Genomic DNA, 26339 nt, shown 5'->3' on the forward strand with positions numbered 1-26339 from the left:
GTAGTGAAAGAAAATTTGTTTAAAAAGAAAATTTATGATAATTCCTCTTGTCCAATCTGTAGGAAAGAGCTAGAATCATTTATGCATGCCTTATTCTTCTGTAGCCATGTCAAGTTGGTATGGTTTGGTTCTTTCCTGGGCTATGACGCAGACCAAGCAAAGAACAGTGCAAACTTTGCAAAATGGTTAGCTGATTGGATAGAAAGAATGCCTCAAGAAAAAGCTAGCAAGGAAGTCATAATTAATTTTACTGCTCTGTTAATTTGGAATTTGTGGAAAACTAGAAATAGAGCTATCTTTGAAAACTCAGATCCTGACCCATGTACAACTTTGAAAACTCTTAATAGGCTTTGGAAGGAGAGGATGAAGACTTTGCAGCTAGGATGGCCAGATTCTTTGCTTCCTCATGAAAGGGAATCTCAAAATCTTTTTTGGCACCCTCCCCATGTAAATGTGTTAAAAATTAACTACAATGGAAACTTTAATGATTCAGGGGTAGCAACTTTTGGAGTTGTTATAAGAAACCTGTAGGTACATGTGAGGGGATGAGATATCCATCATATGGATGGCTGAACCATGCAGGGTGGCTGGGCGAAATTTCAAAAATTTCTTTCTCTCATCTGGGAAATCTATTCCCTGATTTAGAAAAATTGCATTTTTCAAAGTTCGTTTCCAAAACAAACCAGACCAAATCTGAAACTAAGAATAGGGAGAGGAATACCTGATACAAAAATCACGCAAAAAGCTCCTCCCAACGTAGGTGTTCATGCCCAAAGAGTGTACCAAATCCTTCCTCCAATGAACATGGCATAGCTTAGGGTGAGGCAGGATTAGCAAGTGGATTCTTCATCAAAAACCCCAATTCTTCAACAAGAATTGTGTAGGGATGTGAGCACAACTTCAAGATTGTTTCTTCCACAAAAAACAATATCAAGATCCAATCTTGATCACCCCAAGAGGTAGAGATCGAATAGGGTAGGGCAGCAAGAACAAAGAGAGAGAATTGAATGTAGAAAAGCCAGTCAAACTGTGTGTATTTTTGCAGTTCGCCCTCCTCCTTTTATATAAACTTAAAGAGTTAATCTCCTCATCCGATTAGGAGTTTCTTGATCCAAATCTTTATTTGGACCTAGACTCTTTAAGTGATAGGGCTTATCCCTCATCTTATCTGTAGATCAGGATCAGCTTCTCCTAATCCAATTAGAAGTTTCCCAATCCAAATCTTTGTTTGGATCTTGACTCTTTAAGTGGATAAGAGTTACACTCTTATCCTTATCTACTGATTCAAACCCAGATTCACCCCTATTTAATTAATCAAATTAAACCTAGTTCAAAAATGGGCTTTAGGCTCATTAAGCTTTCAGACTTACTTCCTTTAATGCTGGCTAGCTTGGTTCTCTTTGTATGGCATACACTGTCTAACAGCTCCCACTTGTACTTAGGTCCAATTTGGTACAAGCCTCAGTCCCAAACTTTCCACATGTTTCTCAAACACTTTCTGTGTCAAAAGCTTATTCATTGGGCCTTCCACATTCTCCGTTGATGCTAAGTGTTGTCACACAATAGTGGAATGGGTGATGTGCTGAAAATGTTCATTCATTAGGCACCTTCACTTACGGCAATGTGCTTGGCTTGGGTCATGGACTATTTTTCTTACTACATAAGACCCCATCAAAAAGATGTAATCAGATGTAGACTTTCTATCATCTGGGTCTGATTGGAAGTCAGCATTGGCATACCCTAGGATTTGTAGTGAACTACCATCGAATACCAAACAAAACTCTTTTGTCGTTCAAAGGTATTTCAGTATGTTTTTCACAGCTGTCCAGTGCTCCTGTCCTGGGTTAGATTGAAATCTACTTACCACATTCACTGCTTGAGCAATGTCGGGCCGAGTGCATAGCATGGCATACATGATGCTCCCTACGACTGATGCATAGGGAACCCCTCTCAGGTCCTCAATCTCCTTGGGAGTCTTGGGAGACAAACCCTTGGAGAGAGTGTCTCCATGCCTAAAAAGAACATTTCCTTTCTTGGAATTCTCCATACTATATCTTTTGATGATATTGTCAATGTAAGTAGACTGGGATAATCCTATTATCCTCTTCGATCTATCTCTATAGAGTCAAAGACCCAAGAAGTAAGAGGCTTGTCTAAGATCTTTCATGGAGAATTGCTATGAAAACCATACCTACATCATTCCCAATTAGTAGAATGTCATCTACATACAAAACCAAGAGTGTAACCTTATCTCCCACTGTCTTCTTGTAAACACAGGTCTCATCCGAATTCTACTCAAAGTCAAATTGTTTGACAGTAGATTCAAACCAGATATTCCAGCTCCTAAAAGCTTTCTTAAGTCCATATATGGATCGGTTGAGATTACACACCATGTGTTCCTGACCAGCAGCAATGAAACCTTGCGATTACTGCATATAGATATCTTCAGTAAGATCTACCTTCAGTAATGTGGTTTTGACATCCATTTGCCAAATCTCAAAGTCATATTGTGCTACTACAACTAACAGGATACTTATAGATTTAAACATGGCCACGGGTGAAAAGGTTTCTTCATAATCAATTCCCTCTTTCTAAGTGTACTGACGGGTTGCTAAAGCCCTCAAAATTAATGCTAGTCCCACAATAAAATTTTTGCAGTAAAAGTGGTACTAGGTCAAATCCCACATGGAGCTAAACAATAATCTCTCAGCCGAATGAATAATATAATGGAGTGGGAAAATTAAATAATTAAAAATTCTAAAAGAACAAGAAAGCAATAGCAATATCAAACTAGAGAAATCAGTCTTACCGAATTTTGATTCAAGGGTTCGGGTTTGCCAATTGGTCATCGATCATAGGTAGACTTCGGCAGTCTTGCAATTCAAGCACTTAACCTTAGATTTATTAGGATAGCCATAATAAACCTTGTGTTTTCCTAATTCAGTTGACCAAACCCAGCATTTGATCAACACTTATCACTAATCAACTGGGTACGATAGCGTTCCATATCAATTAGTGATAGCATTAAGCTTTGTGAAAATAGTTAAACCAAAATAACAATAATTGAGATAGCTACAATTATTGAATCTTGTTCCATCGATTCCCTTTAGGTAAAAACATGTCAGTACATTGGTCAAAGGCTGTCATGAACAATTGACCCAGAAAGATATTAACCTAATTGATACTTTGTACCACTATTCGTGACAATTACAGATCACCGAACCATGGACAACAGTAGGAAAATCAATATTAATTAATTTGTCAGACTAATTAACATTAACATCCAATGAGAATATGCACAAGAACCAGTGAATACTTGAATTAAAAAGCAAGAACTTGAATTAAATACAGAACCTCACAATGACACAATCGAACATCCCCCCTTGAACCAGAAAAGAAAAGCTTAGCTGCTCATGAATTTCAATCCCTCCATGCTCTGCTTCTCAGTAGGCCGAACTGCTCTTCTTGGTAGCTTGAGTTGCTTGATGATTTCTTGGATGCTTGAGTGATGCCTAGAGCTGGTCCGCCCCCCATCTTTATATAGCTGAGGGAGATGGTTGTTTTCCAACTCCTTCTAGGAGATTAACCTTAGCTAGATAGCCCTGATCTGTTTTGAACTAATCCTATCATATCTCTTATCTATTTATCTAGTCTCAATCTTCTTATCTCTCTAGGCTTACATTCAAAACTTTAGATCTGATAAGGCTCTCTTAGAAGATTACATTCGAAATTGGAACTCTTGGCTCTTGAATTCGAGTTGGGCTGCTTTAAAAACTTGGGCTGCTACAAGGCTCTTCTGCGAGTTGGGCTTCTGTTGTGAAATGGGTCTGGCTGCGAGCTTGCTCCAAATTCGGGCCCGGTTTCATATTCGATGCGGACCGATCCTATCAAAACCCAAAACATAAAAGTTGTGGGCCTTTCTTTTATCTTTCTGATGCCTCTTGAATTGTCCAATTCGGGGTTTGGAATTGAGAGTTATGCCTAGATTACTAACTGTTGCCGAAACTATGCAAAATCATCCGAATTGCCCTATTTTCTTCCAATTGCCTCTTTCTTGCCCTGAATCGAAATACAAGGGTAATGAGTCCATTTAAGTGCTTACTAAATGTAAAATAGTGAATATTAGGGGATAAAAATAGGGTACTTTTTACTCTCATCAAATCCCCCCACACTTAAAATGTGCCCGTCCTCAGGCAAGGCAAAACTCAAGCAAAACAAAAGAAACTTAATTCCCTACTGATTTTTTATCTCTCTTTTTCTCAACATAAAGCCTGATCCATTGCATGCTTCAGTATAGACTTGGTATCCTTCCCCTTCCATCTCTTTCTCCCTTTTTAACTTGTCCAAGAGTGATCTCAAATCACCATTCCTCATAGTCCCAAGTTAAATCGACAGTCAAGGAAACAAGCCTTCCACCGGCTGAACCTTCCTGGACTGAAAAAGTACCCATTGCTTTAACAAACCAATTCAGCCAGATTCAATTATCTTTCTTTGTTTCTTAGGTCAAAACAAGGTGTGTTATTGCCATAAGCTTGCTATGTATCACATATCCACCACTTAGTATGAATTCCAAGGGTCTGAAGGTGAGAATGGGGTTGGGGTTCTAGGTTTGGTGCATTTTATGCTCCATCTCACCCTTGCTTTCGTTTCTAGATATGCGTGCATTTTATGCTCCATCTCACATTAGTCACGATTTTATTCTTTTTTTTTTTACACAAGAACGAATCACAAGGCATCACCATCTTATCCATGAACTCATCGATCGTGGTCTCAACATGCCTAACACAGCAAGTTCTAGAATAATCAAACCATGTTTGACAGATATCTATGTTAAAATCAATCAGGCCCTTATGCGGACAATTTATATGCATCTTGCCTATTGATCGATTAAAATAATGAGGTACCATATGCAGCCAAAAAAATTCAGTTAGTCATGCTTGCATCCTATCCTATCTATTCAGCCTAAGCACATGATTCCTGATAAGTCGAAATCATTCAAGGATAAGTTTCCAGGGAGCAGAAATTTCAAAAGGCAAAGTCAAAAAGTGATGATCGAAGCATGCTAGGGTTATCCCAAATTCCACCAGATTTCCCTAATCCCCCCACACTTAAGTTATACATTGTCCCCAATGTATGTGGTTAGGCATATAGTAGAAGGATTTGGGGGAACTTCCCTATACGCCTTGTTGGGTTCCTTCGATATAAAATCAACTGCTAAACACAAAAATCAAAACCGAACAAAATAACAAAATTAACTAAACACAATGGGTTGCCTCCCACAAGCGCAATTGTTTAACGTCGTTATGCTCGACGTCCTCCTTTGCTTCTTTAACTCGATGAATAACAAGGAAGGTCCAACGAGATCTCTACCGTAGAAGAGACATTTGCATCCTCATGGAACAACTTCAATCGATGCCCATTCACCTTGAAAACCTTGCCTGTATTTAGACTTTTGATCTCTACTGCACCATAAAGAAACACATTAGTAACAACAAATGGACCCATCCACCTGGAACACAACTTACCTGGCATGAGTTGGAGTCGAGAATTGTACAATAAAACCTTTTGTCCATATATAAATTGTTTTCTCAAAAGCAAATTATCATGGAACAATTTGGTCTTCTCTTTGTAGATTTTCGAATTCTCATATGCTTCTAACTGCAACTCTTCCAGCTCTTGCAATTGTAGCTTCCTTGCCTTGCCAGCTTCTTCCATGTTCATATTGCAGCGTTTGATTGCCTAATAGGCTCTATGTTCAATTTCGACCGGCAAATGGCAAGATTTTCCAAAAATCAACCTGTAAGGGGACATCCCTATTGGTGTTTTTTATGTTGTTCGAAATGCCCAGAGTGCGTCATCTAGACGTAGGCTCCAATCCTTTCTTCCCGGATTCACCGTCTTCTCTAAAATGGACTTGACCTCTCTATTGGAAATTTCAGCTTGTCTGTTTGTCTGGGGGTGATAAGCAGTGGCGATTCGGTGATGCACCCCATACTTCCTCAGCAAGACTTCGACAGCTCTATTACAAAAGTGGGTCCCTTGATCGCTTATGATGGCTCGAGGAATGCCAAACCTACTGAAAATGTTAGATTTGATAAACCCTATAACACACTTAGAATCATCTATCCTGGTGGCCTTTGCTTCCACCCATTTTGAGACATAGTCAACTACCAAAAGTACATAAACAAAACCACAAGAGGGAGGAAAGGGTCCCATGAAATCAATACCCTAAACATCAAAGATTTCGCAGACAAGAATGGGGGTTTGGGGAATCTCATTCCTGCAAGATAATGCACCTATTTGCTGGCATCTTTCACAATTTTTACAAAATAAGTATGCATCTCTAAATAGGGTTGCCCAATATAACCCACTATCTAAAACCTTTCGAGCAGTTCTCTTTGGCCCAAAATGACCACCACAAGCATAATTATGACAAAAGCTTAAAATTTACATATGCTCATTCTCAGGGACACACCTCCTAATCACTTGATAATAATAGAATTTCCATAGATAGGGTTCGTCCCATACATAATATTTTTCCTCATACCTGAATTTATTTTTCATGGATTTGCTAAGGTAATTAGGCAAAATTCCGGTAACCAAGTAGTTCACAATATCAGCATACCAAGGGACCATACATTTTATGTGAAACAATTGCTCATCAGAAAACAACTCAGAGATGGGTGAGGAGTCCTCATCTTTCACCAACCTACTTAGATGATCCGCCACCGAGTTTTCAGCTCCCTTTCGATCCTTAATCTCCAAATTAAACTCTTGGAGCAAGAGTATCCACCTTATCAGCCTCGGTTTTGACTCCTTTTTCGCTAGCAGATATTTCAAAGCTGCATGATCAGAAAATACAATTACTTTAGAGCCAAGCAAATATGATCGAAATTTATCTAAAGCAAACACAATTGCTAATAACTCCTTTTCAGTAGTTGTGTAGTTGCACTGTGCAGCATTCAATGCTTTTGAAGCATAGTAGATGACGTGGCTCCTCCCATCAACTCGTTGACCTAAAACAGCCCCTACCGCATAGTTGCTTGCATCGCTCATGATCTCAAAGGGCAAGTTCCAATCAAGTGGTTGAATAATGGGTGCAATTGTTAATAGTTTCTTGAGCTTGTCAAATGCTTCCTTGCACTCATCATCGAAATCGAAAGGCACATCCTTTTGAAGCAAGTTGGACAATGGCAGGGCGATTTTTGAAAAGTCTTTGATGAACTTGTGATAGAAACCTACATGTCCAAAAAAGGAACGAACTTCCCTAACATTTGTAGGGTAAGGTAAGCTCACAATTAAATCAATCTTGGCCTTGTCGACCTCTATTCCTCTAGCCAAAATAACATGTCCCAACACAATGCCTTCCTTTACCATAAAGTGGTATTTTTCATAATTCAAAACAAGATTTGTCTCTACACATCGATTCAAAATTTTTCTTAAATTATTTAAGCAATCATCAAATGAATCACCATAAACAGTAAAATCGTCCATGAACACTTCAATGCACTTCTCAATAAAATCAGAAAATATACTTATCATGCATCATTGAAAAGTGCCTGGAGCGTTACACAGACCGAAAGGCATCCGTCTGTAAGCAAAGGTACCAAATGGGCAAGTGAAAGTTGTTTTCTCTTGGTCCTCCTGTGCAATAACTATCTGATAATATCCTGAGAATCCATCGAGAAAATAGAAGAAGGCCTTACCTGCTAATCTTTCTAACATCTGGTCGATGAAGGGTAAGGGAAAGTGGTCCTTTCGAGTGGCCAAATTAAGTTTTCGAAAATCAATTACCATACGCCAGCCACTTTGTACCCTCATTGGGATTACTTCATTATTTTGATTTTTTACCATGGTTATCCCAGTTTTCTTGGGTACAACATGTATAGGACTTATTCATTTACTATCCGAAATTGGGTAGATTATCCCTTCATCTAACAACTTAAGTACTTCTTTCATCACTACTTCTTTCATTACCGGGTTGAGTTTTCTTTGTGGTTCTCTAAGTTTGGTGTCATCTTCCAAAAGGATCCTATGCATGCAAATCGAGGGACTAATCCCCTTTATGTCGGCTAAGGTCCAACCAATCGCCGCCTTATGTTCCTTTAGGACTCGCTCCTCTTGTTCTTCGGTCAACCCTTTCGCAATGATCACAGGTAGTATCTCTTTTTTGCCCAAGTATGCATACTTAAGGTGATCAGGTAAGGTCTTCAGTTCCAACTCCGGAGCCTGCAAAACAGAAGGCAACAATTTCTTGTGAGAAAATGACGACGGAAGATCAGAATTGATTACCTTTTGTTTCGGCATCAGTTCCGAAGTGTAATAGGGTGTATCGAACTCCTCCTCCCTGTCCAATTGTGCACTGAATTCAAGTTCCTCATCCATGTCCTCCTCTCCAAAAACTTCCTGCACAATCGAATCAATGGTATCAATAGAGCAGATCAAATGGCATTCACTTGGATATTTCATAGCATCAAATATATTAAATTTAACAATCTCTTCATCGAACTCGACGAAGAGGGTACCCTTGTCCACGTCTATTTTGGTCTTGGCCATTTTCATGAATGGCCTACCTTAAAGAGATGATCTCCTAATCTGATTAGGAGTCTCTTGATCCAAATCATTATTTGGATCTGAACTCTTTAAGTGATAAGGATAACCCCTTATCTTATCTATAGATCAAGATCAACTATTCCTAATCAAATTAGGATTCCCTGATCCAAATCTCTATTTGGATCTAGACTCTTTAAGTGGATAAGAGTTATCCTCTTATCCTTATCTATTGATCCACACCTAGATTCACCCCTATTTAATTAATCCAATTAACCTAGTTCAAAATGGGCTTTAGGCCCATTAAGCTTTTAGGCTCTCTTCCTTATAACGCTGGCTAGCTTGACTCTCTTTGTATGGTGTGGGACCCTATCACTGATCTACATATCAGCCACATCGTTTCAGCGTAGCCTCCGTTATAAGGCCTAGCCAAATTTACTATTGAATACAGTGAACCCCTGAGTCCATCACCATGGGCTCTTAATGGGCCCAACATTTACACTAAATGGTCCTTATGTCCAGCCATCTTATGAAGGCCCAAGGACTATGGGCAGATGCAAGATTAGCCCATCAGGTATAATCCTCAACGGTCTTACACTTAACCTCTCAGCCCTTAATGATCAAACACTACCCGACAACAGAGGACCTCTCCCTCAGTTGTAAGGTACAGTGCTGCACTCTCTACTCACATTGATCCTGGAAATTAAAACCTTTTTGCAAACAATTTGAAACTATAATATACAAATATATCTCTATATAAATATATTTTGCAAAATCAAATTTCAAACACATTTAAAATCCATTGCCGGCAGTTTAGGTTTCCATCAGAGAGAGTGCAGTTAAGGTTATTACACAGAAACGCACCACAATAACATGAATCAAATATGTAATTTATTCATATACAATAAATGTCATAATGTACATCATGTTGATTGGAGCTAAGGGCAGACACTGTCTCATCTTATCTGCAGATCAAGATCAGCTTCTGCTAATCCAATTAGAAGTTTCCAAATCCAAATATTTATTTGGATTTGGACTCTTTTAGTGGATAAGAGTTATCCTCTTATCCTTATCTGCTAATCCATACCCAGATTCGCCCCATTCAGCTTAGCCTTTGTTAAAAGGCCTGGCCGAATTCACTACTGAATACAATGAACCCCTGAGTCCAACAGTATGGGCTCTTAATGGGCCCAACATTTACACTAAATGGTCATTGGGTTTATCCATCTTATGAAAGCCCAAGGACTATGGGTAGATGTGAGATTAGCCCATCAAGTTTATTATCCCTAAATGGTCTTACACTTAACCTTTCAAACCTTAATGGTCATACACTACCTGACAAGAGACGACCTCTCCCTTGGCTACAAAGTACAGTGTTGCACACTCTACTCACATGCATCTCGGGAATTAAAACCTCTTGCAAACATTTTGTAAAACCATAATATGTGTGTGTATGTGTACATCTCTATATAAAAATATTTTGCAAAACAAATCTCAACAAATTTGAAATCAATTGTTGGCAGTTTAGGTTTCCATCAGAGAGAGTGCATTCCTCGATCATTCACTTTGTCTGACAAAGGGGATGATCCTATCACTATGATCACCCACTCAGGTGAATTCTTGGAATGCCCCAACATACCCAAGTTTTGACCCCTCTAAGGATCTCACTGATTAGCATATCAAAGACAACCTAATCCAACACCTAGTGCAGTACCATAATCAAGTCTAGGGGTCAAGTGTAACTTTTCAGTTTTGCCCATCTGTTTCCAAGGTCTAGGGCATAACTAGAAAATGGTCTGGTACAGGGTTTCAAGCAAACCCACACTAGTTGTCCTTTAGGTCTCACCCTGGCAGCAGAGACAAGCCACCCCAACCGACTTGACAGCACATTAATGTCAGCCTTGGCGGGATAAACCTCTCCAGGTCTATCCAACGGCTGTGAATATTCTGAACTAACACGAGTCTCATAAGTGTCTAGTTTAAGGGTATTATATAGAAAAACACCATAGATAATACGAATCGATTATGTACTTTCACTCATTTACAATAAATGGATCTGTACATCAATCTGATTGGAGCTAAGGGCATACACTATCTAACAACACCCACTTGCACTTAGGTCCAATCTAGTACAAGGCTCAGTCCCAAACTTTCCTCATGTTTCTCAAACACTTTCTATGTCAATGGCTTAGCCAATGGGTCGGCCACATTCTCCACGGTTGCTACCTTTTAACAATTATCTCCCGTAGATCCAATATTGTCACACAATAGTGGAATGGGTGATGTGCTGAATAACTTCATTCATTAGGCAACTTCACTTATGGCAATGTGCTTGGCTTGGGTCGTGGACTATTTTTCTTACTACACAGGTCGATCTCCTCTTGTACGAACAGCCCATAAATCAAGAAAATCATAAAGAACAATTCTAAATAATAATCAGATTTATATAAAATTAATTTCAGATTATACGCCCATTAATTTTGGGAACAAAATTTCCCAAAACCCATATCTGCGCAAATCGGGTAGAACACCTTCTGCCCATTTGCGAAGGATCAGATCTGAAACAAACTGGTTCAAGATTTGAACCTGGCTCTGATACCACTGAAGGGATGAGAGATCCATCCTATGGACGCTCAAACATTGCGGAATAAGGGGCGAATTTCAAAAATTTTTCTCTCCCTTCAACTGGGAATCGTATTCCCTTAACCATTAACATTATCTAGGTATATGGGCCAAACGGTTCAACCCATATATCTTTAAGGGTTAAGTGGGCTTTTAGCAGTTTTAACTGTTTAAAACTGGGCCTTTACAGGTTGGGCCGTATTAACCATTCAATTAAATATCAATCCTTAGGCCCATTAGTGGGAAAATTAGGGCTGACTTTCAGCCTTGATTAAACCCTAGATTTGGTCCAAACAGTTTGAACCAATCTTCGTTCGAATGGGTCTAGGGTTTGATTTTTAATTAAAACTTTAATTCAAGAAAATAATCTGAAATTAATTACTGATAAAAGAAAAACAAAAATCAGTCAATCAGGGCTGTTCGTACAATCCATCCTGCAAAACAGAGGTTAGATCACAGAATGCAGTTTCACAAACTACAAATCGCAGATAGCGATTCTCCCATCTGCGAAATCTCCCATTCTGCGCCGCCATCTTCGATCCATAATTAAAATAAATAGAAATCCTATTTCTATTAATAATTACAACAGATCGAATACCTATACATTGAGTCTAGAAAATAAAAAATTATTTACAGACCAAATATAATAAATAAATCAAGAAACTGCAAATCTTGCAGGTTCCCTGCGCAAACCAAGATTTCGATCTCCTCTTGTACGAACAGCCCATAAATCAAGAAAATCATAAAGAACAATTCTAAATAATAATCAGATTTATATAAAATTAATTTCAGATTATTCGCCCATTAATTTTGGGAACAAAATTTCCCAAAACCCATATCTGCGCAAATCGGGTAGAACACCTTCTGCCCATTTGCGTAGGATCAGATCTGAAACAAACTGGTTCAAGATTTGAACCTGGCTCTGATACCACTGAAGGGATGAGATATTCATCCTATGGACGCCCAAACATTGCGGAATAAGGGGCGAATTTCAAAAATTTTTCTCTCCCTTCAACTGGGAATCGTATTCCCTATTTAGAAAATCATATTTTCAAGGATCAATCTTGAACCATAAACTAAACCAGATCTGAACCAAAAAAAATGGGAGAGGAATATACCTGATACAGAGATGTAATATCTCCCAATGGAGGTGTTCACGCCCAAGGAAGAATTCAAAGACTGCTCCCACTGAAGATGGCGCAGTGCAGGGTGGAGCAGAATAAGCAACGTTCTTCCAAAAGAACTTGACCCTTCGTAAGGATCAACTGGACGACTTGAGTACAGCTCCAACCAATCTTCTCAAAAAAAATTGAAATCAAGATCCAATCTTGATTTCTCCCAAGAACTGGAGATCGAACTGAAGGAATGGCAAAAGCAGGAAGGTGGCGGCAGGAGAGAATTCGCAGTATGTAGGAAATCTCTCAATCTCTCTTTCTTCAAAGAGAAGAATGCTATGGATGTTGTTGTGTAGTAGGCTGCCGCCCCCTTCCCCTTTTATAATCTCAAAAGGGATCAGCTCCTAATCAGATTAGGAGCTGCTAATCCAAATCATATTTGGGTTAGAAGTCCCTTAGTGATAAGGGATAACCCTTATCTTATCTGCAGATAAGATCAGCTGTCTCCTAATCTAATTAGGAGGTTTCCAGATCTAAATCCCATTTAGATCTTGGACTCTCTGAGTGGATAGGGTCCAAGCCCAATCCTTTCAGCTGACCCTTTTTAGAATTCGCCCCCTTTAAATGACTGATCAATGAAGGGATGAGAGATCCATCCTATGGACGCCCAAAGATTGCGGAATAAGGGGCGAATTTCAAAAATTTTTCTCTCCCTTCAACTAGGAATCGTATTCCCTATTTAGAAAATCATATTTTCAATGATCAATCTTGCAATAAACTAAACCAAATCTGAACCAAAATAATGGGAGAGGAATGTACCTGATACAGAGATGTAATATCTCCCAATGGAGGTGTTCATGCCCAAGGAGGAATCCAAAGACTGCTCCCACTGAAGATGGCGCAGTACAGGGTGGAGCAGAATCAGCAACGTTCTTCCAAAAGAACTTGACCCTTCTCAAGGATCAACTGGACGACTTGAGTACAGCTCCAACCAATCTTTTCCCTAAAAGATTGAAATCAAGATCCAATCTTGATTGCTCCCAAGAACTGGAGATCGAACTGAAGGAATGGCAAAAGCAGGAAGGTGGCGGCAGGAGAGAATTCGCAGTATGCAGGAAATCTCTCAATCTCTCTTTCTTCAAAGAGAAGAATGCTATGGATGTTGTTGTGTAGTAGGCTGCCGCCCCCTTCCCCTTTTATATTCTCAAAAGGGATCAGCTCCTAATCAGATTAGGAGCTGCTAATCCAAATCATATTTGGGTTAGAAGTCCCTTAGTGATAAGGGATAACCCTTATCTTATCTGCAGATAAGATCAGCTGTCTCCTAATCTAATTAGGAGGTTTCCAGATCTAAATCTTATTTAGATCATGGACTCTCTGAGTGGATAGGGTCTAAGCCCAATCCTTTTAGCTGACCCACTTCAGAATTCGCCCCCTTTAAATGACTGATCAAATCAGCCCAGTTCGAAATAGGCTTAAGGCCCATTTAAGGTTATGTACTCAAAGGGCTTCCAAATTGCTGCCCAGTTGGGCTTCCTTGTATGGCGTGGGACCCAAGCATTGATCTACACATCAACCACATGGGTTCGGCCCAGCCTTTGCTACAAGGCCTGGCCGAATACACTGTTAATGACAGTGCACCCCCTGAAACCCATCAAATGAGCTCTATGGGCCCAACACTTACACTAAGTGGTCCCTGGGCCAAGCCACCTTGTAACACCCAGGGACTGTGGGCAGATGCAAGATTAGCCCATCAGGTGTTATCCTCAATGGTCTTACACTTAACCTCTCAGCCCATAATGATCATACACTGTCCAACAAGAGAGGACCTCTCCCTCGGCTGCAAGGAACAATGTTGCACTCTCCACTTATATGGATCCCGGGAATTAAAACCTTCTTGCAAACAATTTAGAAACCATACATATATACTTTTATATCTTATATAAAATATGTTTTGCAAAACAAATCTCAACGGTTGAAATCGGCTGCCGGCAGTCTTGGTTTCCATCAGTGAGAGTGCATCCCCGATCATTACCTTTGTCCGACAAAGGGGCTGATCCTGTCACTATGATCACCCACTCAGATGAATTCTCGGACTGTCCCAACATACCCAGGTTTTGACCCCCGCTAAGGATCTCACTGATTGGTACATCAAAGACAGCCCAATCCGACACCTAGTGTAGTATCATAATCGAGTCTAGGGGTCGGGTGTAACTTTCCAGTTTTGCCCATCAATCTCCAAGGTCCAGGGCAGTACTGGAAATCTGGTCCAGTTCAAAGATTCAATTAATCCTACATGGTATGTGCCTAGGGTCTCACCCTGGCAGCTGAGACAAGCCACCCCAACCGACTTGGTGGCACTACAGTGTCAGCCTTGTCAGGATAGGTCTCCCCAGACCGACCCACTGGCTGTGAACATTCTAAACTAACACGAGTCTCATTAAGTGTCTAGTTTAAGGGTATTACACAGAAACATACCAAGGGAACATGAATCAAATATGTATCTTTATTCATTTACAATAAACTCATAAAGTACATCATTTTGATTGAAGCTAAGGGCATACAAAACTGTCTAACAATCAAATCAGCCCAGTTTGAAATCGGCTTAAGGCCCATTAAGCTTATGTGCTCACTTAACCTTCCTAACTGCTGCCCAGTTGGGCTTCCTTGTATGGCGTGGGACCCAAGCATTGATCTACACATCAGCCACATCAGTTCGGCCCAGCCTTTGTTACAAGGCCTAGCCGAATACACTGTTAAAGATAGTGCACCCCCTGAAACCCATCGAATGGGCTCTATGGGCCCAACACTTACCCTAAGTGATCCCTGGGCCAAGCCACCTTGTAACACCCAGGGACTGTGGGCAGATGCAAGATTATCCCATAAGGTATTATCCTCAATGGTCTTACACTTAACCTCTTAGCCCATAATGATCATACACTGCCCGACAAGAGAGGACCTCTCCCTCGGCTGCAAGGAACAGTGTTGCACTCTCCACTTATATGGATCCCGGGAATTAAAACCTTTTGCAAACATTTAGGAAACCATAATATATATATATATACTTTTATATCTCATATAAAATATACTTTGCAAAACAAATCTCAACGGTTGAAATCGGCTGCCGGCAGTCTTGGTTTCCATCAATGAGAGTGCATCCCCAATCATTACCTTTGTCCAACAAAGGGGCTGATCATGTCACTATGATCACCCACTCAGATGAATTCTCGGGCTGTCCCAACATACCCAGGTTTTGACCCCCACTAAGGATCTCACTGATTGGTACATCAAAGACAGCCCGATCCGACACCTAGTGCAGTATCATAATCGAGTCTAGGGGTCGGGTGTAACTTTCCAGTTTTGCCCATCAATCTCCAAGGTCCAGGGCAATACTGGAAAACTGGTCCAGTTCAAATATTCAAGTAATCCTACACTGTATGTGCCTAGGGTCTCACCCTGGCAGCTGAGACAGGCCACCCCAACCGACTTGGTGGCACCACAGTGTCAGCCTTGTCAGGATAGGTCTCCCCAGACCGACCCACTGGCTGTGAACATTTTAAACTAACACGAGTCTCATTAAGTGTCCAGTTTAAGGGTATTTCACAGAAACATACCAAGGGAATATGAATCAAATATGTATCTTTATTCATTTACAATAAACTCATAAAGTACATCATTCTGATTGAAGTTGAGGGCATACAAAACTGTCTAACAGGGCCTGTCTCCCGAGATGGCGGACCAGGCGGAGGAGGAAGAGCCTGACTCCCCGAAGGACGAGGACGAGGTGGAGGAGGTGGACCCCTAAGGCTGGCGACGTCGATTTTCTGCTTTGATTTCTAGTGGCTCCCAAGTGCCATAAACTCGGTCTTGAAAAGATCATTGTTGGGCGGTTGTGCCCATTTTAGCTTCTACTGAACTTTCTGAAGCTGCTTTGCTCAGTTTTTTTTTTGAAACAGTAATGAAATTTCTTTTCTTCTTCTAAGTATGGTGTGCTCTTTTTATTTTTTCTAAAGCGATCTCATCACTTCGAGCTATTAGGGCTACATACCCGAAATATGACCTTTCGGCAGTTACGTTTAAGGCATCCCTATAGTATACCACGGAGTGGTTACCATATATGCCCGAACCATACGTTTGTTTCTTATGCCTTAGTTTAACCAATATGCCGAGACGAGCCATGCTTCGTGGGGTTTAAACCTGAGCTGCTTACAACTCTGATATTTCATACTTTGCCATTGAAGCGGCTAAGTCTTTCCTGATGCCGAGGTCTTTGTTAGCTCGCTGTTTTAGCCTTTAGGCTGAGGGGGTCACATAGTCTGCCCATGAAGTTCGCCCATGCCATGGAGGCGACTGGGTCTTCTTGCGTCGAGGTCGTGTTAGCTCGGCATTTTGGCCCTTAGGCTCCGGGAGTGACTCATGGTCTACTCAATAGTTTGCCCATGCCATAGAGGCGACTGAGTCTTATTGCGCCGAGGTCGTGTTAGCTCGGCATTTTGGCCCATAGGCTCTGGGAGTGACTCATGGCCTACTCAGTAATGATAGGTAATATTGCCTTAAGTTGACAATATTCCATGCCCGAAGTACTTGTTTCCCTTCAAGGGTTTCGAGCTCGTACGTTCCTTCCCCGAGAACTCGTTTCACTCAGTAAGGTCCTTCCCAATTTGGTCCGAGCTTACCAACGTTGGGCAGGTACCATAATTTTTTGAAGGACTAGGTCGCCAACGCGGAGGTTCCGCTTCTTGACCGTGGCGTTATAGTACCGAGCTACTCTTTGTTGATAAGCTGCAGTCCTGATATATGCAAGGTCCCTTACTTCGTCGAGAAGGTCAAGGTTGGTACGTAGATCGTCTTCATTTTCCTTGTCATCATACGCTTCTAGTCGTAGTGAGGGAACCTCAATCTCAGCTGGGATGACTGCTTCGGTGCCGTAGGTGAGGTTGAAGGGAGTTTCTCCTGTGGCGGTCTTCTCTGTGGTTCTGTAAGCCCATAGAACGCTGGGTAGCTCATCTGCCCACAGTCCTTTAGCTCGGTCTAGGCGTGCATTGAGTCCGTGAAGAATAGCTCTGTTCGTGACCTCTGATTGATCGTTTGCTTGAGGATGTGCGACCAAAGTGAAGTTTTGTCAGATCCCCATGTCTTGGCACCAGTTCTGGAATTTGATGTCCTCAAACTGTTTGTCGTTGTCAGAAATTAACACCCGAGGTAGCCTGAAGCGGCATACGATGTTCTTCCAAAAGAAGTTCTGGACGTTTCGGGCTGTGATTATTATAAGAGGTTCGGCTTCTACCCACTTGGTGAAATAATCCACCGCTACCACTAAGAACTTCCTCTGGCCTGTCGCTGGTGGAAATGGCCCAAGTATGTCGATACCCCATTGTGCGAAAGGCCACAGGCTGGTGAGGTACTTGAGGTCGGCAGCGGGCCGATGGTGGATGTTGGCGTGTTGGCACTTGTCACATTTTCTGACGAGCTCAATGGCGTCTGCTTTCATCGTTGGCCAGTAATATCCCTGTCGTAGTGCTTTTTGGGCGAGGGCCCTGCCCCCCAAGTGTCTGCCGCACAGACCTTCATGAGTGTTGCGGAGTACGAGCTCGGCTTTGGTAGGTCGCAAGCAACGCAGGTAGGGGAGCGTGTAGGATCTTCGGTACAGCCGTTCATCTATTACGACGTATTTGTCAGGTGCATCTGGGACTCGCTGGCTCGTGTCAGGTGCATCTGGGACTGGAAGGTGTCCACATGGTCATTTGGATCGAAAGACCCATCATACTTGTCTAGAGGAGGGAGCTTGAAATCCTTTGGCATGGGGACAGCAAGGAGTTCTGGAGATAGCGGGGAAGAAACCGAGAGGAGGGGGGTAGCTTTCACTTCAGCTGAGCATACCTCCTCTTTTCCTTTGAGCTCGGGAGAGGCTCTAGAAGCAGTTCAGGGAGCTCACCGGCGTCTTCGTTGCTGCTTTGCTGGTTCGGCGTTGGTGCTCAACGCTTCGGTGTTGCCGAGCTCAATAGGCTCGGATTGCTGGTGACGACTCTAGTTGAAGGGCCCTGTCTGTAGCCCGCTTCTAGGACCTCGAACGGGTTGTCCGCTAATGGGAGCTCGAACTGCGAAGGTTGTGGTGACACGAGCTTTGTCGGGTGAGAGGCCCCTGACCCGCCCACAGGCTACGAGGCGGGTGCCGAGGGGGTAGACGGCCTCTCCTTCTTGCTACGGGAAGAGGCGTGGCTCTTGACTGGATCATGGACCTGGGAAGCTTCTCCCCGACGAGGCTGCTCACTCCGACGGGTTGGCTTGGCCTGCTTCGTGGCCGGGTGCCAAAGGGGAAGCGACATCTGGGCTTGAGGCAGAGAGGGAAACTGCTGCTGGTACTGTTACTGGGAAACTTGGTGCAACACTTGCTGTTGGTACAGTTGAAATTGTTGGAACTATTGCATTTGAGCCTGCATGCATTGCACTAAGTCCTCCAGTTGGTTCGGGTTGGCCATTGGGGGCACAACCGAGGGTTCAGCAAAGGTTGCTCCTACTGCAGAAGGGAGCGGGGCAACGGCGGGTGCCACTGTAAGTGGCACATTCAAACTGGGGACTCCGTCCATGATGAGGGGGACGGTAAACTGTCCAATGCAGACAGTAGGAAGATGGGGCTGCTCCCCAGAAGCATTCTCGTTGTTGCCACGTCCAGCATTGCTGGAAGAAGCCATGAAGAATGCTATGTTTTTGGAAGAAGTTGTTGTAAAAGCCTAGAGGAAGTCTTTTAGAAGCGTATTCCCACAAACGACGCCAAATGATGCGGCACAATCCAGGCACTCCTAGTTGGCTACTGACTGGCTCCTTGTTGGCAACGAACGGCTCCTGAGAAGATGAAGAAGGATTCCCGATTATTTGCCCAACGGGAATACTCCGAAGCTTAAGTTAGAACGCTGGAGAGGAAGAAGAGAGAGTATAAAAGGCTAAGATTGTAGATCGCACTAGATCACTATGTCTCGAGATTAGCTTGTGAGCAAGTAAGAGTGTTAGACAGTTTTGTATGCCCTTAGCTTCAATCAGAATGATGTACTTTATGAGTTTATTGAAAATGAATAAAAGTGCATATTTGATTCATGTTCCCTTGGTATGTTTCTGTGTAATACCCTTAAACTGGACACTTAATGAGACTCGGGTTAGTTAAGAATGTTCACAGCCAGTGGATCGGTCTGGGGAGACCTATCCTGACAAGGTTGACACTATGGTGCCACCAAATCGGTTGGGGTGGCCTGTCTCAGCTGCCAGGGTGAGACCCTAGGCACATACAGTGTAGGATTACTTGAATCTTTGAACTGGACCAGATTTCCAGTATTGCCCTGGACCTTGGAGATTGATGGGCAAAACTGGAAAGTTACACCCGACCCCTACACTCGATTATGATACTGCACTAGGTGTCGAATTGGGCTGTCTTTGATATACCATTCAGTGAGATCCTTAGCGGGGGTCAAAACCTAGGTATGTTGGGACAGTCTGAGAATTCATCTGAGTGGGTGATCAAAGTGACAGGATCAGCCCCTTTGTCAGACAAAGGTAATGATCGGGGATGCACTCTCACTGATGGAAACCAAGACTGTCGGCAACCGATTTCAACCGTTGAGATTTGTTTTGCAAAGTTTATTTTATATGAGATATAAAAGTATATATATTATGGTTTCTAAAATGTTTGCATGAAGGTTTTAATTCCCGGGATCCATACAAGTAGAGAGTGTAACACTGTTCCTTGCAGCCAAGGGAGAGGTCCTCTCTTATCGGGCAGTGTATGATCATTATGGGCTGAGAGGTTAAGTGTAAGACCATTGAGGATAATACCTGATGGGCTAATCTTGCATCTGCCCACAGTCCCTGGGCGTTACAAGGTGGCTTGGCCCAGGGACCACTTAGGGTAAGTGTTGGGCCCATAGAGCCCATTTGATGGGTTTCAGGGGGTGCACTGTCCATAACAGTGTATTCGGCCAGGCCTTGTAACAAAGGCTGGGCCAAACCCATGTGGCTGATGTGTAGATCAATGCTTGGGTCCCACGCCATACAAGGAAGCCCAACTGGGCAGCAGGTAGGAAGGTTAAGTGAGCACATAAGCTTAATGGGCCTAAAGCCCATTTCGAACTAGGCTATTTTATTAGTTAATAATGGGGCGAATTCTGAGATGGATTAGCAGATAGGATAGGGTCTTGACCCTATCCACTCATAGAGTCCAGATCTGAATGTGATTCAGATCTAGAAACCTCCTAATGAGATTAGGAGAAAGCTAATCTAATCTGCAAATAAGATAAGGGTTTATCCCTATCACCTAAAAGGGGTCTTATCCAAATATGATTTGGATAAGCAGCTCCTAATTGGATTAGGAGCTGATCTTTTAGGTTAACAAAAGAAGGAGGGGGCGGCAGCCTTTAGGAGACACAACAATCAGATTTTCTTCAGTGCTGAAATCACAAGAAGAGAGAATTCTGCACCCTGCGAATTCTTTCTGGCCGCCTCCCTGTTCTTGCCGTCCTGGTTTGCTAGTTCGATCTCCAGTTGTGGGAAAAGTCAAGATTGGATCTTGACATCAGTTCTTTGAGAAAGGATTGAAAGGAAGCTGTGCTCATGTACCATCATACTGATTCTTGCGATGGACAGAGTTCTTGGAGAAGAACACTACTGATTCTGCTCCATCCTACACTGTGCCATCTTCAGTGGGAGCAGTCTTTGGATCCTTCCTTGGGCGTGAACACCTTCGTTGGGAGATACTACTTCTCCGTATCAGGTATAATCCTCTTCTACTCCTTCTTGTTCAGTTCATGGTTCAAGGATGATCCTTGAAAATATGATTTTCTAAAATAGGGAATGTGATTCCCAGTTGAAGGGAGAGAAAAATTTTTGAAATTCGCCCCTTATTCCGCAATCTTTGGGCATCCATGGGATGGATCTCTCATCCCTTCAAAGAGTGCGAGTTCAGATCTAATTCAAGAGAGAGAGTCTATCTCTCCGCTTAAAGGGCTTTTATAGGGGCGTTCTTGTCAAATCAGGTGTAACCGCCACTCGGCTCTTGTCACAGTCGTTACCTGCCAGGGCTGCGCAGATGATCGTTAACAATGTACTACCTGCTTGGCTGAGTGACACGTCTTCGAAGGGACAAGCATGCCACCATCTGTCGAGAGACGTGGGGCAAACTGTCAATCAGTCGAGAGACGTGGCGCAGTCTGACGAGTACGGTCTTGTCAGTTGGAAGCTTCCTGAGAGCATCACATCACAGTCGCAAGCTACTTCGTAGCGGGCTATCCTTGCCGCGAGCTACTTTGTAGCAAGCTCTAAGGGGTACTTTTAGGTGACCCTTATCAAGGTTGGTCTTTGGGGCAGTTCTTCTGCCTAGGTGCTGGAGTGAGCTGGTTTCCCTGGCTCGCGAGTTGAAATAATCTTGGAGTATTCCCTTCTCAGTAGCTCGGGGGATCTGGAGCTCGCGTTGTAGCGAGCTCCTTCTATAAAGAGCCATGACGCAGCGAGCTATTCTACAGAATCATTACTTGGTCGCAGTCAAACCATGCTGCTGAGCTGTTGCTCGTGCTAAATCAGGTCCACGTGTCATCATCTCAGTAGGTCGGGTTAAATCATCCTCCATCAGGTCTAAAGATGAAGGGGTAAACAGTGCCAGATTTGGGTGATATTTGTGTCATTGGGTTTGGTTTATTGGGCTCTACGTACCTATGGTTTTGGATCCTTAAGGCCCCAACTTCCATAAAATTCCAAAAATACCCCTAAGTCGACCACGGGGTTAGCTGAAGCATGCTAGATGCTTAAAGTGTCGCAAAAAGACTAAAGAGCACAAAAATGGGGTGTCTACAGAGTTCATAGAGCCAATTGTTTCAGTTGCACCACCTTCTGTGAAGGATCATATAAACTCATCTTATGAGCTTTCCCTTTGCCTCTGCCAGACAAGGTTCATTGCCATTTCAGGTTAAACCTTTCTGTCCAATAAGTGCTTACCCATAATATTCATGAACACCAAGGTACCATGAGAATGTCTTACATTTTTGGATAGGCCTCTCCCACATCTACCTATGATGTCCCTATCATCTTATGAAACAATCCAACAGACTCACCAGCAAATGGATAGTTCAATTTTATGGTGCATCTCCTCATTACTGATTAGCCCATTTTCATGCTAATAATGGAAGACCTTTAGAGAGTTCATCATATGAATCTCCCTATCACATGAACTTATATATATATATATATATATATATATATATATATGGAGGGAACAAGTAATTATGCCCTAGTTATGATTTAGGTCAAACAAAAGTGGCTCCTACTGACTTTCTTAAAGTCAAATTTGGATGGGCCCTAAACGGGATAGGGTTCCGCATGGTTCCTCTTAGGGAGGACGCTAAAGAGGGGCCCATCAAGAAGGGAGATCATCCAATGATCTTAAGGACACCATGGCAATGATGTGCATTCAGCCATGGTGCGCAAATCCAAATCTGGTCAAGATTTGGTTCAAACTTGAACCTGTCTCTGATACCACTAAAGGGATGGAAAATCTATCATATGGATGGCCGAACCATGCAGGGTGGCTGGGCGAAATTTCAAAAATTTCTTTCTCCCATCCAGGAATCCTATTCACTGATTTACAAAAACTGCATTTTTCAAGGACCGTTCTTGAAACAAACCCGACCAAATCCGAAACCAAGATTAGGGAGTGAAATACTTGATACGGAATCCATGCAAAAAGCTCCTCCCAACGTAGGTCTCCACACTCAAAGAGGGTACCAAATCCTTCCTCCACTGAAGATGACACAGCTGAGGGTGAAACAGGATCAGCAAGTGGATTCTTAGCAAGAACCCCAATTCTTCAACAAGAATTGTATAGGAATGTGAGCACAACTTCAAGATTGTTTCTTCCACCAAGAAACAATATCAAGATCCAATCTTGATCACTCCAATAGGTGGAGATCGAATAGGGTAGGGTGGCAAGAACAGAGAGAGAGAACTGAATGCAGAAAAGTCAGTCAAATTGTGTGTATTTTTTCAGTTCACCCTCCTCCTTTTATATAAACTTAAAGTGTTAATCTCTGAATCTGATTAGGAGTTTCTTGATCCAAATCTTTATTTGGATCTGGACTCTTTAAGTGATAAGGCTTATCCTTCATCTTATCTACAGATCATGATCAGCTTCTCCTAATCTAATCATAAGTTTCCTAATATAAATCTTTATTTGGACCTGGACTCTTTAAGTGAATAAGAGTTATCCTCTTATCCTTATCTGTTGATTCATACCCAGATTAATCATCTATTTAATTAATCAAATTAAACCAAGTTCAAAAATGGGCTTTAGACCCATTAAGTTTTCAGGCTCACTTCCTTTAATGCTGGCCACATGGGTTCAGCCTAGCCTATGTTACAAGGCTTGGCCAAATTCATTGTTGAATATAGTGAACCCCTGAGTACATCAATATGGGCTCTTAATGGGCCCAACATTTACACAAAATGGTCCTTAGGTCCAGCCATCTTATGAAGGTGTAAGGACTGGGGGAAGATGTGAGATTAGCTCATCAGGTTTATTATCCCTAAATGGTCTTACACTTAACCTCTCAGCCCTTAATGATCATACACTACCAGATAAGAGAGGACCTCTCCCTCGACTGCAAGGTACAGTGTTGCACTCTCTACTCACATGGATCCCGGGAATTAAAACCTTTTGCAAACATTTTGTGAAACCATAATATATATATATATGTATGTATGTATGTATATCTCTATATAAATATATTTTGCAAAACAAATCTCTCAACAAGTTTGAAATCAACTGTTGGCAGTTTCGGTTTCCATCAGAGAGAGTGCATTCCCCGATCATTCACTTTGTCTGACAAAGGTGTTAATCCCGTCACTATGATCACCCACTCAGGTGAGTTCTTAGACTGCCCCAACATACCCAGGTTTTGACCCCCTCTAAGGATTTCATTGATTGGCATATCAAAGACAGCTCAATCCAATACCTAGTGCAATACCATAATCGAGTCTAGGGTTACGGTGTAACTTTCCAGTTTTGCCCATCTATCTCCAAGGTCCAGGGCATAGCTAGAAAATGGTCCAGTCTAGGATTTCAAGCAAACCCACACTTCATGCGCTTCAGGTCTCAACCTGACAACTAAGACAAGCCACCCCAACCGACATGGCAATAAATTGGTGTCGACCTTGGCAAGATAAACCTCCCCAGGTCTATCCAATGGCTATGAATATTCTAAACTAACGCGAGTCTCATAAATGTCTAGTTTAAAGGTATTACACAAAAACACACCATAGATAACAAGAATCAATTATGTACTTTCACTCATTTACAGTAAATGGATCTACATCAATTTGATTGGAGCTTAGGGCATACACTGTCTAACAACATGTTGATCACCACAACCGCAATAGCGTAGAAAGTGTTAAACCAATGCCACAAAGACACACATGATGAGTTCACGACCCCGCACAAATCTGTGATGAGCTCTGAGCCTGCATAGACTTGCAAAGAGCTCAAAGCCTAAAACGAGCTTGCGATGAGTTCAGGGTCACCACAAACCTATAAAAGACTCAAAGCTATAGCGTTGAAGATGAATCTGAATTTGTTAGAGATCTGCAATGAGCACAAAGCCATCGCAAACCTACGATGAGTTCAGGGCCATCACGAATCTGCTCATAGCCATCATAGATCAGCAACGGACGAAGAAAGACAATGACTAACCAACGTCACTCGCAATAAGACGCCTAGTAGGACTAGGAAATACACGTCAAGACTAAAACTGACATCATCCATGCCACATCAGTCTAGGAGACTCACAAAAGGAAGTAGCATACATGAATTATGAGAATCCTCAAACAAAAGAAAACTTCATCCTTGAGAGATCTCATAAGACACATGGCAAAACCCCAGCAGTGTCCCCCTAACAACTAACACCGAATCAAAGATTCCCTTTCCAAGTGGGATCAAACTCTTTTGGCTCCTTCCTTTCGGGACCTCGAGATCTCTCTATGAAAGGAGGCCTATCTCATAACAAATATAACATTTTGTCAATCAGAGCCTTTAGCCTACCCTTTACTCTCTACCTTCCTTTGTCTTTCAAGGAGACTCCCGTATGTAACCTTACCACCACACTCACATTAGAATCCTTGGTTCTTCCTTGATCACAAAGGATGGCCACCTACAGGATTAGTCTTTCCCCAATCACAGAAGCGCAAATCAATGAGCAAGAAAATATTAACCCAGAAACCAGAGGCCAAACCAGTCAAGAGTCGATCAAGCAAGTCGACAATGAAATCCTTTCCAAGAAGGTGTATGAGTTTCAGACTTGTTTCAACTGTATAGAGCATATGCAGGCCGAGATGAGAAGCACCTAGTAGTTACTCCTCCAAAGATCCTTCACAACCAAGAATTTCCCATTCACCCCCGTCGGCCCTTCCACATCCATCCCTGGCAACCACCCTGCAAACCTGAACCCCAGCATGAACAATCACCCTCCTAGAACCAACCCTATGCTTACACCAACACAAAGAACCTGCTTCTCCACTGCTGAACAGCCACATATGGTCCCACAAAACAATGCAGTGACAAAGGAACCCATTAGCCACGACGAACTAAAAGAGTATATCTAGGGCCTAATGGAGGAGAGCCAGGATAGGGCCCAGTCTGCATTGATACTCCAAAAACCCTATTCTGACCACATCCTATACAAGCCATACCCTTTTGGTTATGTTCCACAGAAGCAATGGCCATAGTGTGATGGGCAGAAGGGAAGCCCACATGAGCACGTCAATAAATTCGAAGACGCATTGGGATCATTTGCCTTGGATGGGGACCTAAATGTTCGAGAGTTTTCCAAATCCTTGACTGGACCTTCATACACATGGTTCGTCAATTTAACCACGGGTAGTAGAGACTCGTGGGCAGAGTTGGTGAAAAGATTCTTGTCCAAATAGTTTACCTTAGAGTGGAGGCTAACAATGGTAGACCTACACAACACAAAACAATGTGTCGGGGAAGACCTCTTGGCTTATGTCATGAGGGTTCCAGAAGTT

General features: G+C 42.4%; 1 protein-coding gene across 1 annotated transcript; it reads right to left on the reverse strand.

Annotated features, from left to right (window-relative positions):
* Positions 1–5328: 5328 nt before the first annotated feature.
* LOC148801324 (uncharacterized) lies at positions 5329–18979 on the reverse strand. The gene is made up of 6 exons (XM_088900384.1): positions 18779–18979; positions 7978–8406; positions 6548–7368; positions 5896–6073; positions 5526–5739; positions 5329–5462 (listed from the first exon to the last, which is right to left on the reverse strand). The coding sequence occupies exons 1-6, from the start codon at positions 18977–18979 to the stop codon at positions 5329–5331; spliced, it is 1977 nt and encodes a 658-aa protein (XP_088756510.1).
* Positions 18980–26339: the final 7360 nt, after the last annotated feature.

Source organism: Nelumbo nucifera, chromosome 3 (assembly GCF_055504915.1).
Source record: "Nelumbo nucifera cultivar China Antique chromosome 3, China Antique-T2T, whole genome shotgun sequence".
NCBI classification, from domain to species: domain Eukaryota; kingdom Viridiplantae; phylum Streptophyta; class Magnoliopsida; order Proteales; family Nelumbonaceae; genus Nelumbo; species Nelumbo nucifera.